At 36.2% G+C, this 15885-nt stretch overlaps 2 protein-coding genes across 2 annotated transcripts; one reads left to right on the top strand and one right to left on the bottom strand.

The window, feature by feature from the left end:
- The first annotated feature begins 7943 nt into the window (after positions 1–7943).
- LOC109008470 (cytochrome P450 72A15-like) lies at positions 7944–11060 on the top strand. Its single transcript, XM_018988571.2, has 5 exons — positions 7944–8234; positions 8846–9066; positions 9240–9484; positions 9888–10281; positions 10491–11060. Exons 1-5 carry the CDS (start codon positions 7946–7948, stop codon positions 10917–10919), a joined length of 1578 nt encoding a protein of 525 aa, XP_018844116.1. The 5' UTR covers positions 7944–7945; the 3' UTR covers positions 10920–11060.
- Positions 11061–11568: 508 nt separating this feature from the next.
- Positions 11569–15125, bottom strand: LOC109008667. Its single transcript, XM_018988859.2, has 10 exons — positions 14769–15125; positions 14618–14673; positions 14471–14528; positions 14313–14352; positions 13577–13690; positions 13446–13495; positions 13254–13314; positions 12890–12981; positions 12577–12813; positions 11569–12143 (listed from the first exon to the last, which is right to left on the bottom strand). The coding sequence occupies exons 1-10, from the start codon at positions 14811–14813 to the stop codon at positions 11994–11996; spliced, it is 903 nt and encodes a 300-aa protein (XP_018844404.1). The 5' UTR covers positions 14814–15125; the 3' UTR covers positions 11569–11993.
- Between the last annotated feature and the right edge of the window lie 760 nt (positions 15126–15885).

The raw sequence follows: 15885 nt of genomic DNA, 5'->3' as shown, positions 1-15885 counted from the left end.
CCATAAATAGGGAGAGCTTCTCCTCCCTCAAATCATCCCTCAAGTGATCTCTCCTTCCCTCAAATCAAGTTCTAGCATATCCGTCACCCTCAGATCTACCTCACGAAACCTCTAGGAATAGTTTTCCCCTAGCGGCAATTGATTTTATTTTTTGCGACGACTGCAATTTGCCGGTATAGATCAATACCAGCGATGTAATGATCGTTGCAACTGAGTTCACAAAATCAATAACTCAATTGCAACGTTTTAAAAATCGCTGGTATTGATGTATACCGGCAAATTTTTATCGCCGCAATTGTTATTTCAAAACCATTTAGTCTATTGCGGCGATTTGAAAAATCGCTGGCAAATGGTATTTCCGGCGATTTTCAATCTTTTAGCGACAATATTAAATCGCTGGAATTGAACTTTCCCAACGATTAACAACTGAATTGTACCTTGCAATTGCGACGATAAATGATACTATTTGCGGCGAATACTATTCGCCGGTAAAGAAAATATTTCCTAGCGAATCTTGGCTTCCGTTGGAGTAGATCAAAAGTGGAGTTTTAATATCGGCAAACATTCAGCAATTTATAAATAGCTGGAAAAGGTGATAGGCAGCAATTTTATTACTTTTTCCAACAAAAATGAATCGCTGGGAAAGGTGATTCCCCTTGTAGTGTCTTTTCGAATCTTTTAAAATATCCCAATCATAAAATTATAAAAAAAGCTTGCTCTAGTCATGAAAGCTTGTCAGCTTGTCATCTGTTGTACGTCACTAATTAGACTATAATAAGATTGTCGAACATGACATGCAAGTGGGGGTTGTGATAGCCAGGAATAATAAACGAGGCATTTAAAACTTTGTCAAATACATTTTTTCTAATTCATTGGGACTAGGGCAGGTTTGATAATTAAAATAAAATATAAAATTCTCATCTCATCTCATCTCATCATTACATATTTTTCAAATTTCAATATAAAATATAATAAACAATTTAACTTTTTCAAATCTCAATTCAACTTTTTCAAATTCCAATACAATAATAATATTAAAATATAATATTTTAAACACTAAAACAAAACACAAAATTCTCATCTCACCCTCAAAACCTACCTTTACTCCAATAATGTCTTTGATTTTTAGGCCCTCTAGTCAATCAGAGGACATGGCCATTAATTAAAAATCATGGTTGATTTTTCTTTGCAATATCTACATTTTCTACCCCTTGATTGATGCATGGCAACCTTAAAGTCGAGCTAGCTTGGCCTTGTTAGTAGAAAACTGCATGCGTGTTTCCACATGTTGATTTTTCTTTGCAATATATTGGTCGTCGGCTTCAGTTTTTCAACTTCGTGTAGTATACGCACAAAAAAGAGTAGCGTGTTTTTCTAGGCATTTCCACTTTAAGGGGGTATTGAATTTAAGTTTTAATTTGATAAATTTTATTACATCTTATCTAATTATTATAATCTTTTAAAATTTTTATATAAAATAAAATAAATAATTTATTTTTATAAATTTTAAAATAAAATTAATATTAAAAAAATATTTTAATAATATTTTATTTAATTTTTAATTTTAATCTTAATTCAATTAATCTCATCAAAAAAATAAACGATACACATCACAGTGATGGATGCTGAAGGACTCGAATTTTCTATCATTACCATTAGTGAGTGACAGCTTGCAAGGCTGGCCCTATTCCAAATAGGGGTGATACCCGCCCCCTACGGGGCGGGGCCACCCCTCCCCCGCCACCCGCCCCCGCATATGCGGGGGGGGGATTTTTTCCCCCGGACCCCGCCCCCGCATGGGCGGGGGCGGGGTCCCCCGTCCGCTGCCCGGGGTGCGGGGGTGGACCCCCACCCGTCCGCACCCCCGTACTGAGTACTGGGCCTCCGGCCCAGTACTTTTTTCTGGGCCATAAATGGCCCAGAATCAGTTTTTGGGCCCCTTTGGGCCCATAATTCGTTTTGGGCCACTTTGGGCCCATTATTTATATTAAAAAAAATATAAAATTAAAAACAGAAAAGAACTATTTTTTTTTTGATAAGTAGATATTAAGTTTTAACTATTAAATAATTAAGTAATATTCATCACTAAAGCAATAAGACACTGCTACAATAAATAGTTTACAATTATACAAATTAAGAGAACTAATAAACTATTACACTATTACAAACTCTTCTAAAAAAAATAAATATTACAAATTGTATAATTAACTATTGTAGAAACATTACAATAATTGTAAATTAAGAAAATTAATTTTAGGGGTGGAGCCGTAGTTGTGAGTTCACTGAGCGACTGCTGCGAGACTGAAAATCAATAAGTTAAAAAAAAAAGTTAATAAGTCAAAAAACCTGAAATATTAATAAGTTAAAAATAAAACAAATTAGAATTAAAAAGTTATAAACAAACAATTAGGGAAGAAATTATGCAAACCATGGCAATGGTGAGTCCAATACAAAAGTCATACTGCATCGGAGGTAGCCGTAGACGCCGTCTCATGTATCACTATAAGTATTAAATTTGAAATGAAATTAATGAATACCAATTAAATGAAAATAAATAAATGAAAATAAGAAATTAGAATAAATACCAGATCCAGATTGATCATCACCCTCCTCCTCGACGTCGGCCTCCTCATACTCAAGAACATCCGGAACATGAATTGGAGTTCCCTTGATCCAATTCTGGGTGCAAATCAAAGCCTCCACAGTGGCAGGAGCTAATGAACTCCGAAATGAATCTAATACACGTCCTCCGGTGCTAAAGGCCGACTCTGAGGCTACTGTGCTAACAGGGATGGCCAAAAGTGAGCGGGCTATCTCTCCAAGGATGGGATACTTCACAGCATTCACCTTCCACCAACTTAATATATCGAAATCTCGTGAAAATGGTAGCATCTCTGCTGCTAAGTATCTGTCTATCTCTGACTGAGCCTCTACAGAAGTCCGGAGGAAGGGGGCCTGCTCATACCTCTCACCCCACTCCAATCTACGCCTTTTCCCACTCTCGACTTCAGGAAACTGTGAGCCTGAGGCTGAGGGGGTAGATGTAGGTGCCGCAATATTACCACCCCGCAGGGTGGAAAACTCATCAAATAATCTAGTAAGGGTTTCCCGAACCCTTGCTGCAATAAGCTCCGCCCATACTTGCCCGTACGCAAGGCCCAATCCAAATATCATGCCATCCAACTTATACCTCGGGTCAAATACGACAGCTACATATAACAAAATATTAGCCCTAGTTAAATCTCCCCAATACTTGTCGTACTTTGACCTCATAATCAATGCCATCTCCCGCAGCCTAATGTGACCACCCGCGACCATGTCATCTAATTCTTCTTTTACCCTACATATTTGCTGGCATACAACATTGGATGTAGGGTACAAAGTTCCAGATAGCCTCGTGGTGATATCGTAAAAAAGCCTCAAAAAGTCTACAAAAATAGTTACAACTTCCCAATCATCAGCTACGGGTTTCCCCAATCCCCCGTGATCATCAAAATATTTTACATATTGGATGTCTTCATCACCCAATAATGCAAATGCCAGCCTATATTCTTGGGCCGCCTCTAACATCAGAAATGTTGAGTTCCATCGTGTAGGCATATCAGTACAAAGACCCTTCTTAGATGTTAGACCCGCAGATCTCGCAGCAACCTTGAATTTCTCCAACCTTGAAGGAGAAGATCTCACCCATCTCACAGCAGTCCTAACTCGAGCAATCGAGTCATGAAGATCTCTCAAACCATCACTTACAATCAAATTCAGAATATGTGCTGCACATCTCACATGCAGACACTCACCACCCATAAGTGTCTTATTTGCCTCTCTAAGATAAGTTCTCAAATGTCCTAATGCAACATCGTTAGACGAGGCATTATCGACTGTGACTGTAACAACTCGGCTCAAACCCCACTCTTTTATTGAAGCCTCCAAGGCCTTCCCAACTGTCTCACCCTTATGATCGGTGATTTTACAAAATTTTATGATTTTCTTGTGTAATGTCCAATGGCAATCAATAAAATGCACAGTCAAAGACATATAATTAAAATTTTGGATCGATGTCCAAGTGTCAGTGGTGAGACAAACAAATTGATCTGCCAATTGACCCCTCAACTTCTCCTTTTCAATGTAAAAATGCTTTTTTACATCCTTTGCCACCGTGTGGCGAGAGGGAATATTAAACCTTGGTTCCAAGTAGTGAGAATACGCCTGGAACCCTTTCCCGTCTACAATTTGAAAAGGTAGCTCGTCCATTATGACCATACGAGCTAGATGTCTTCTACACTCATCGGGATCATACTTAGTATACCCCCTCAAACTTGCACCCCCACTAGTCCCATCCGCCATTTTTTTAAGTCCAACTTCTAGCCTAGATTGGCTTTTATCTTGTAATGATCTTAATATTGGACTTTTTTTGCATTGCTCTTCTAAGTGCACCTTTAATTGAGAGGTGCCATGTTTCCTATAGTGGCATCCATAAATTTTGCCACAATGGTTACACTTGGCTTGGGGGTTACTTGAGTCACCACCCTCTAATTTGGTGAAATGAGTCCAAACTATTGAAGCAGGTTTCTTGCTGGGCTTGGGGGCGGGGCAAGGTGCCGTAGGGCTAGGGGTAGGGGTATGAGTAGGAGGGGTAGGTGTAGGTGTAGGTGTAGGGGTAGGGGTGCCCTCGGCCTGAAAAGGAGAGCTCGCACTCGAATCCGCTGGAATATCCATGAACTAAAGCAAACAAGAAATCTGAAATAATAGAAAACATAACTATATAATGAACATAAAATAAAAGTAGAATAACAAAAAGTATCACACTATCACTTTACATTCATATATATATATTGTGTACTTTGGTTATAAAATGTAATAAAGTATATTAACAACAAATACACTATATGTTGTTAATAAAGTATATTAACAAATACACTATATGAGGCAAGAAAATATGGATGTTTCCTTTATTTGGATTCTCACGAAAGTAATATCCAATGTGGAAGAAGGGAAAAGGAGCATTTTCATTAATAAAATGAGACATTGGTTAATGTTGAATGTCAGGAAACAACCAAATTCAAAAATTTTTAAAGGGCATCAATGCAAATATCGAGAAAATGATTGCTAGAGAGGTTGATTTGTTTGAGAAAAAATAGGCTGGCTTGAATTGGGAAAAAAAATACAAAGCGTGGGTTGTATACTCACTACTACAAGAAATTATTTATTTGTAATCAGTTATTTTATAAGAAAATAATTATTTCTTATCAGAATGAGTCTGTTTTTGTTGTAAATAGTTATTTATTGTCGCAAATAATACGTAAAAAATACTCATTTATCTTGTAATGGTACTATTTATTGAATATTTAGTACTATTTGAAAAAATTACTGACAACAATAAATATTATAGAATATACCATTTAAATCTCTCAAAAGTTATGTCATAAAACTCAAACAAAAATTTAATATAAGAATTTAATTTATCACATTTAATTATATGTATGCGTGACTTTTGTTTACTTTTGATCAGCTTTCTTCTTCGAACCAAAGTAAAATAGGTACGTTGTGATATTCACGTACGGCTATATTATAGTCAAATCAAAAGATGATTCCTCAAGGTTAAATAGATTATTTTTGTTGGAGTTTCTTAAATAGATTATTATAGTTAGAGTTTCTTAAATGCTAGCTATTATTTCAAATTAAAGGGTCTAGATTTTATCTCTCACACACACACACATATATATATATATATATATATATATGTTGGTACTTAGATTTTAGAAAATTCTTAGTCTGATAAATGCTGAATTTGATTAATTATGAATGATTAGTTTGGTTTTAAAACTAGTTTGAAAAACATTAAGTAATTAGGATTTAAGAGTTCTTTAAACATTAAGGGCTTGTTTGGATACTTTGATCAATATCTCAGTATATCTGTGATGTGAATGGTAGTAAAATTGCTTGGATTTTGGAAAATGAGAGATAAAAAGTTTAAGAAAAATATTATAAAATTAAAAAATTGATTGAATATAATTTTTTAATATAATTTTTGTTCTAAGATTTGAGCCCTAAATTAATTTAGGGGTTTCAATCTTTGAATCCCCTAAATTAATTTAGGGTTTCGGAATTGAGCCCTAAATTAATTTAGGGGTTTCAATCTTTGAAACCCCTAAATTAATTTAGGGTATTTCGAAACCCTAAATTAATTTAGGGGTTTCAAAGATTGAAACCCCTAAATTAATTTAGGGTTTCGGAATTGAGCCCTAAATTAATTTGGATTTGAGCCCTAAATTAATTTAGGGTTTCGGATTTGAGCCCTAAATTAAATTAGGGGTTTCAATCTTTGAATCCCCTAAATTAATTTAGGGTATTTCGAAACCCTAAATTAATTTAGGGGTTTCAAAGATTGAAACCCCTAAATTAATTTAGGGTTTCGGATTTGAGCCCTAAATTAAATTAGGGGTTTCAATCCAAATTAATTACACAATTAATTTCAATCCAAAGATTCCAAACCGAAATAATTACAGAAATGAGAAATCAAACACAATTCACATGCATTTCACGGACTCATTCAAATTTCAAACCAAAACACATGCACAATCTAAGCTCCACAGCACACAATTCACAAAAATCCCATCCTCCATCTCCGATAAACCCCATCCTTCCTCCAATCTCCATTAAAAATATAAATCACAACAAAATAAAATGGGTTTCGTCGTTTCTTACCTTTCGGGATTCGGATCTTCGGTGAGATGCAGAGAAACGGACCGGATGGACGGATGCGCACGGCGACGTTGAAGCCACCGCTGGTAGCTGGGTGCGGCGCCGGAAACTCAGACTTAGAGAGAGGGAGGGTTGAGCGGAGAGACAGAGATGAGAGAAGTGAGGGTCTGAGAGTGAGCGAGGCCGAGGGAGGGAATCGGGGGGGGGGCTAATTAACCCAGGCATGAAACGACGTCGTTTCATGCCTGGGTTTTAAAAAAAAAAACCTACGCATGAAACGACGTCGTTTCATGCGTATATATATATTTTTTTATATATATATGGATGCGGGGCGGGTGTGACCCCCATCCCGCACCCGCCCCCGGATAGAGCCCCAGATGCGGGGCGGGTGACCCCGCCCCCGCATCTGGCGGACGGGGTGGTCCGCCCCGCCGCACGGGTGCGGGGCGGAACCGGGCCGGGGCAGCGGGGGCGGGGCCCCGCTGCCCACCCCTAGATTATAGGGGGTTTGTTTGTCGTAATTATACAAGAGACAAGAGTTATAACATATTATTAAAATACTAATACGTGAGAAATAATTCAGAAAATTTGAGAAATTATTATTATTATTATTTCCTCCTGTAGACACAAAGCCAATGAGCGTGCTCACCACTCCTAACTTTTTGGTTGGGTAAGCCTTGATCCTCACGCAAGCCCGCACTTTGATCATCCTACACTCGGTCAAGCCGTCAAACCATGCATACTTTAGTATACGTATACAAATACTTTATAAATGAATTATTCTATTTTTAAATCCGAATATAAATATATCATTCATATTATTTAAATAATAAATTTAAAATTATTTTTAAATTAAATTATATCATATAAATAATTTATTACGTATATTTTACACTCCGACTTGATAATAGAATTTTTCTTTATAATTATTATAAAATAGTGCAAAAATTATAAAATAATTACATCAGCATCTGCAATATCAATATAATAGAAGACGAGAGCGCTTATGTTCAAATACGTACCTCCTTCTCCAAGATAAATAAAGTCAAAAAGGTTTCATAAAAAAATCATTAATATAAAACAAATTCTTGGACGAGCTGTTTTAAATTTCTTCACAAGATAAGAATTAGACTAAAAATTAATACAAAATAGGGGTGGAGTTAGCTATATAATGTGCAGAAACTTGAGTCTAGAACCATGAATTATTACAAAGCATCTCAGATTTTAGAGACCCAAAAAAAATATGTCAAGAATGAATGACTCTGTGCTCTATTCTCTAGCTTTCTCTTCAGTACTGCTTCTACTCCTCTACGGTATTGTGAGGATTTCCTACTCAATTTGGTGGAAACCCAAATCGCTAGAGAGGTGCATAAAACGCCAAGGAATTAGAGGCACTTCTTACAAGCCTCTGATTGGGGACATGAAAGAGTTTGTGAAGGCAATAACAGAAGCATGGTCTAAACCCATTCCTCTAAATCATCAGATTGTTCCTCGTGTGGACCCGTTCACCCTAGAGACTGTCCAAAAATACGGTATGTTTCTCTAAGGTTAAAAGAGTAACCGTCACTTTTTTTTAGACTGTGTTTGGATGTTGAGCTAAGTTCTTTATGAATAATAGTGAAGAGAGTTATGTGGAGTTCATCTAAACTGAGTTTAAAGCGTGTTTGGATGTTAAGATGAGTTTAGTACTTTTTATGAGAAGTTGAAAAAGGTTGTGAGTCCCACGTATAAAGATGTGTTAAGTTGAAAAAGGTTGTGGATCCCACGTATAAGGAGGTTTTGAGTTAAGATGAGTTTAATAATTTGAGAATTAGATGTTTGGACGCTAGACTCAGTTTAAAATTAGATTAAACTCAGCTGAGCTCAGTTGAGTCTTGCAACCAAACGCAGCCTTAGAGTATTTCTACTTGCGAGTAAATAAAGAGGATACACCTTTCACACTATTAACATGTCAAAAATTCTGAGTTTTTTTTTTTTAATTTAACATGTTAATTACATGGAAAGTATGTTCTATACACTTGACTTACAAAGAACTATACATTTGACAAATTTATATTAACATACACAGTAAAAGGTTCTCATAGAAGTGTTTGCAAATATAAGTCTGTCACTGTCACACATTTCACCTTTGATTTAAACACAGGGAAGATATCGATGTTTTGGGCTGGGACAAGACCAAGGCTGATTATCATGGATCCGAAGATGATTAAAGAAGTTCTGTCTAACAGGCTAGGGCACTTCCAAAAGCCTCCACTAGGCCCTCTTATTCTCATTCTGACCAAGGGACTCACAACTCTAGAGGGTGAGCAATGGGCAAAACGCAGAAGTATAGTCAATCCTGCTTTCCACTTGGAGAAACTGAAGGTGCCACTTTAACATCTCTTTCAGTTTATACCATGTCAACTACATGCAAGGCAACTGTAAAACAAAAGCAAATAAGTTCTTTTTTGAATGATCTTCAAACATCTCATTTGAGAGTTCTCCTGATTAGTATGTTTTTTCTTCTACTCTTTACAACTTGTTGATTCTCATCCTAGGGGATGGCACCGGCATTCACATCCAGTTGCAGTGAGATGATTGAACGATGGCAGAAGATGGTTAGTCCTCGAGGAGCTTGCGAAGTTGACGTTTGGCCTGATCTTAAAAAACTTACTGCAGATGTTATATCTAGAGCAGCATTTGGAAGCAACTATGAAGAAGGAAAACGTATCTTTGAACTTCAAAATGAGCTGATCGTACTAACTCTTGAAGCCATGCTAAGCTTAAATATTCCTGGTTTTAGGTATGTTGCTGGTATCAAGTAACATGAAGTATGATTTTTTCATTTCAAAAAATTATCTATAACCCGAGATGGTGAAAGATTCCGCATATTGTGTTTGAGTAATGCGACTCATCATCCCTTTTACCGTCATCACATGATCTCATCATCTCATGATGTGGTATTAAATGATTGGAGACTGTTTATTATGTTTTGCTTGTAGGTCTATCATTTAATGCTACATCAAAGGATATTGAGAGGATGACGATAAAAATAATGATAAATAGATTTATCCTATAACATGTGCTATAGCCAATCTTTGTTTACGATGTCAAGAAGCTTTGATATAATGTACATAGGCATGCCTCCTTGTACGGAAAATATGAGAAGAAAATTTGAAAAGATTACTTCTATCTTATTTGTATAGATTTGTACCAACTAAGAAGAACAGGAGAAGAAGGGAGCTGGACAGAGAGATCAAATCAATGCTAAGGAATGTAATTCAAAGGAAAGTGAATGCCACGAGGACTGGAGAATCCAGGGTTGATGACTTGCTAGGCCTGCTCTTGCAATCTAATAACCAGAACAATATACCAGAAAGTGCGACTGCTACAAATGATAGTGGCTTGTCGATTGAGGAAGTGATAGAGGAATGCAAGCAGTTCTACCTCGCTGGCCAAGAAACGACTTCAAGCTGGTTGACATGGACAATGATAGTCTTAGCTATGCACCCAGACTGGCAAGAGAAGGCAAGGGAAGAAGTCCTACTAGTCTGTGCAAAAAATGAACCCAATTCTGAAGCTATAACCCACCTCAAGATAGTAAGTAGTCCTCTCAACTCGACCACTTTCTACATTTTAAGTACTTCTCTGGCTTAGAAGAGCCGAGACAAACACAATCTTTGCTTTCAAACACAAGAAAAGTACTAGTTTTCATTGCAAAATATAGAATGGCTTCAACTAGTTTTCTCCAAGATCCTAAAAGCCTTCATATGAATTTCATCATTGAAAATTTTAAAGTTCTCCTTCAGGTCACCATGATACTTTATGAAGTCCAGAGGCTATATTCACCTGTGATTGCTCAATATCAACACACTTACAAGGATGCCAAGATAGGAGATATATTCCTCCCAGCTGGAGTTGATCTTGTACTACCTACATTACTCATCCATCATGATCCTGGACTTTGGGGTGATGATGTAGAGGAATTCAAACCAGAGAGATTCTCTGAAGGTGTTTCAAAGGCATCGAAGGATCAGTTAGCATTCTTTCCATTTGGGTGGGGCCCAAGGACCTGTATTGGCCAAAATTTTGCCATCATAGAAGCTAAGATTGCTTTGGTCATGATTCTTCAAAATTTCTCATTCGAGCTCTCGCCTACCTACACTCACGCCCCCAAGACCGTTATGACCCTTCAACCACAGCATGGAGCTCAAATCATATTACACCCACTTCAGTAGTAAGCTAAGCAGAACATAAGAGAATTCCAAATAAAAAAACTAATCTCGTTCTGCATCATAAATAATACCTAGTTGTCTGTTATGCTTCTATATTATGTCTGTAATGTTTCTAGAATCTTCCACTATAAAGATCTGGATAAATATTTTGCTCGTACTTGGGAATAAACTTTCTTATGTAGTAGCATCTGCTAGGAATGAAATAGTCAAACTCCTTCAAAATAAAGCTTGTTAGGATTACTGAATCCTAACAGAACTTTACAGATTCACATCATGATGATGGTGATAGCGTCCTGTGTAGTTTTGCTCTACCGGATCCAAGCTATGCTTTGATAAGGAAAACATAGAACCACAACCTGAATATTGCATCCATATACTCATCCATTTCGATCACCTCTCTTTTCAATATTTGTGATCTGTTTAATGAAAGAGATAAGTCTTGAATCGCAAGTTTATGTACCAGTTGGTGCATTAAGCTGATAAAAGATCAAGATGCTTAAAAGTTTATGTACATTTTTTCAATAAGAACCTCGCAGTTTATTTACATTCGAGAACGATGATGATATTTGAAGTGGAAAATGAATGGGAAATCCAAGTATCATGAACTATTACTTGATAAATTAGAAATGAATTAAAAGATCCTGGACTAAAGGGACCAAAGAGGAATCTAAGGAACTTCCCCTTTAATAAACATGCAGCTTGGTCTTTGAACATCAACAATGTCATCACAATTAGCCACATAATGATGATGTAATATGATACATCCATATATTGCACACTATGTTTGAAAACTTTGCACTGTTATCATTAAATAATCATGCTCAGAAACACAAACTTCTTTTTTCGTTGGGTAATTCAAACACAAAATGTTCGAATTAACTATCTTGCTATATTTTCCTTCTCAGGAGTAACTTATCAAAACAAAGTTCTCCTTCCCAGGCGCAATCTGAAGTTTTGTTTGCAACTCTGTCACCTTATTCTCTGACTTTTTTCCAACAAAAAATGGTGACGGTAATTCTTTCCTCGAAAAAATTATCGGTTCATTTATACCAAATATATGTTGCCGACGAGCAAGAATTATAAATCAGCCATACTATTCAAAATGGAGTCCACATCTGGGGTAACCGTGGCATGCTTGTTGAGTTCCCCAACTACACAACAATGCTTCTCTGCAGTATTGATAGCTACAACATTCTGAGCAGAAACACAATCCATACCTGGAGAAACCTGACTCCAATTGAGAAAAGAAAAGGTTAAAGGTCAGATGTAAGATGGAAAATCAAGATTCTTTTATTTTGCACTTTGTTACATCAGACCATGTATAAGATTAGGATCTTGTTACAAGACTATTTAATTAAAATTTTGTGTGATTGGCTAACTCAAAAGTTTATCTAAGTAATATAACAAGTTTTACAGGTCATTGATAAGTATTGAGTTGGGCTTAGTTATAGTGAAAAATATCCTGTCAAAAAATGAAAGGGTGAGATATACTCATTTACTGGATGAAACCAAACTCATCTATTCACCTTTTAATAGGAAATATCCAATGATAAGGAAATTACTTGTGAGTTTGGCTTATATCCGGTGATTTTGCTTAGTTGATGCATATAGTAATATAATGATCCATTCTACATTCTTGGTTATTACAAAGCCTACTCACATCATAAAGGGTATCACCAATCTTCAGCTTAATAGCACCACTCCTGTACACTAGCATTTTACCCATGAAGCCTGCTGGTAACTCATCGAAAGAACAGGCCTTTTTGATAACATGCACATCCCCAGGAAGCCTTGAGCTGTCAGTTACCTCCCGGCCATCAGCAGTAGCGGATCGCTTTATCATAGGCATAATCGGTGGTAACTGAAGAAAGAACATACTTGGTTCCAGATTTTCCTCCTGCAAACCAGACCTCAAATGAATAATAATGGATTTAAGAGTGAAATACAATTGATCTTTAATTGAGGTTACCAACCATTAGACCAAGCTCCACCGCTGGACTCACTGAATTTTCATCATAAGTTATGGTTTCTGGATCATCCATAAATTCCTCCTCATTTAGAATCTCTGCAAGTGGTACAACAAATTTACAAGTAACCTTCTTATGAAGAAACACAGAACAATTTTCATCATGACATTCAATGAATCCTCAATGCTAGAAAAGGAAACAGAAAGAAATAAATCAAGCCTAAAACCTGTGAGATGTGGCCCTTTTAGGTAAATAGAAAGCTGAGAATGTTTTATGGCGAGTACAACTCATGGTGGTATTGGCAGTTGCAGAAGGTAGCTCTTACTTTAACTTTTATTTGTTTTAAGATAAGATGCGCCTCTAAACATACCTGGATTTCCTGAATATGGCCTCCTCATGGGAAGAGTAACAGGATAATAACTATAGTAGTCCTGCAGCAGCACCCAACAAAAAGAATAACTAAGTAAACACACAGTGTGAGAAGAAAAAATGTATGATAATAGGAAACGGCTACCAAGCAAAGCCATCTGGGCTTGTATACTTGAATGACAGTTTCACCTACCCATGGTTCTCTATATTCTTTCTCTCTCAGGCCTGAGACAGAAGCATCACCTGCAGAAACATCACTTGTAATGCACTGGAAGAATCTTACTAGCAGCTAATAAGAAAGAGAGTGCCTCAAAGGGAGCATACTCTTAAAGCCAGGTCTTTGGTTGTTATCATAACCACTTCCAGCCTTAGGAAAACCATATGATTTTATGAAAGGAGATGCACCTCCTATACCAAACGCGATTTGAGATGGTGACACTGCAAATTTAAAAGAGAATCAAACAATCAAAACACATGTATTAAAATCCAACAAGAAAAAAATTCTAATCGGAAAAGTATATAAAGGGCGAGTCTGAAACTACATAATCAGCACTACTATACATTAATGAGACTTACAATAGAACAATTTTATTTCCAGGACTTATCCTAGATTCCTAGTAATGGTAATAGATTTAAGTGGAAGTGGAAACTAAGTGAAGCATCACCTGCTAACTAGAAATAAAAAATAATCCATTTCTCCAACATCAAGCCAAGAACAGTAAATGATCCAGTTTCAATAGTTCCTTGATTTTTTTTTATAGATATACGACAATGCAGAACTCATTCTGCAAACAAGACTATCTCTTGTTTATGGGAAAAATGAGATGTCATCTGGTCCAAAAACCATTAATATTAAAAAATCTAATACCAGGAAAGACTAACTGATTGCTACTGTAATAACATAAAAAGGTACTCAACAAATAGAAATGATATATTACTAAATACCTGCTAATTTGAAACAAAGAAAAGTAATAGAATTTTATAGGCAAATAGGAAAAGTTACATGGTAGTTCAACCTAAATACAAGAGTGAGAAAGCAGAATGAATAACAAAGACCTACCTTTCTTTTCAACCTTAGATTTTGCCCTCATAGCGCCTTCCTATACAAGAGAAAACAAGAAAGAAAAGTAACAAATTAATACGTAAGCAAATGGGAGCCCAAGAATGTTAAACTTGGAAGTACATGATTAAGAATAACATTATTATGAAAACATATACATTGAAACGTCGTAGCAATTCCTTAGCCTGGTTCGCATCGATATCCTCGTCGACTTCACTGCAAACAGAAAGTGAGATTGACACAAATCAAAATAAGAAGAATTAAGCATGGACGCATGAATTGCCATTTAATCACACGATAAGTACGGTTTGACTTCAGGCTTTGGTGCTCTTCTAGGGGGAGCTTTAGGCACAAATCTCATCTGCAGCAGGTCAATAGAAAATCATCAGAAATAGAGTTCGAATAACCTTGCAGACATATATTCGAGGAATAAAAAGGTAAAGAATGAAAACAAACCTTCCTGGGAGCAGCAGTAGTGTCCTTGGAGGATTCTGACTCCATTCAAATTATTTGGTAGTCTTCAAGTAAGAAAAAGAGTATAACTTATTGATTAGTCAATTCATGTAACATACGAGTCCTAATTCAGTATTTAGAAGTAAGGCTACACCGAGATCTCCCTCCTTTTCCGTCGTGGTTCTCGGTCCAAGAGACCACAAAATCTATTTCTCTCTCTCTCAGAGGGTTGCGCCGCCCTCGACCTAGACTCACCGCCACCGTCGCATTCAGCCTCCTCTCTCAGTGAGTCTGTCGCAAGGTCCCTCCCTCCCTCACGAGCTCTCTGTTCTCACTTCTCAGCCCTTGTGTTTTCCACACAGTTTTTACCCTTTAGAATTTGAAGTGAGCTTTGGGCCTAAAGCCCACTCGACCTGGTGCCCTTTTATTTATAAGTGGGAGCTGGACTCGACTTTTATTTCTTTTCAGAAACTAGTATATTATGTTTGATCCCTTATCTATTTTACAGAAAATCTTTGTATATTGATTTAGATGGGCTTGGTTTCAATTAAGCAAAAACACCTTATTTTTCAGAAAATGTTAGGAGTTAATTATGTTATTGTTATAAAAAAAACATTATGTTATTAAATATTAACTATTTCAAACTTATCTACACCAGTATATTATAAGGGCTTATCTTAATTTTTAAACGTTTTGAACATTATTAAACCTATTTTATAAATTGAGATTTACGCAACTTATCTAACAGATTTGTATTAAGCCTAATTATGCTACTACGTTATAATTTTAAAGTTAAGATATTTATTAGTAATTAATTAATTATATATTATGAGTATTCATTAATTTTGCATAAAAACAAGATAATTACTAAGTTAAATTCCATTATATGTATTTAATTACATAGAGTATTACGACACACTTTTCTAGAAATTTAGTAACGCTTAGCGCTTATAGATATCAAACTACGAAGTAAGATTGAGGAAGCAGCACTAAGAGGTAAATGACATGATCATAATTTTTATGTGTGCTGTAAATATTATATTTTGCATGAAAGAAAGTTGTTCGCCTATGCTATGCTACATAGCCCCTCTTTATGAACCCTAAATGAATTATGATCGTA

The sequence above is a fragment of the Juglans regia genome, chromosome 1 (assembly GCF_001411555.2).
Source record: "Juglans regia cultivar Chandler chromosome 1, Walnut 2.0, whole genome shotgun sequence".
NCBI lineage: Eukaryota > Viridiplantae > Streptophyta > Magnoliopsida > Fagales > Juglandaceae > Juglans > Juglans regia.
Note: the sequence above shows the minus strand (reverse complement) of the source record. Positions and strands in the feature narration are given on the sequence as shown.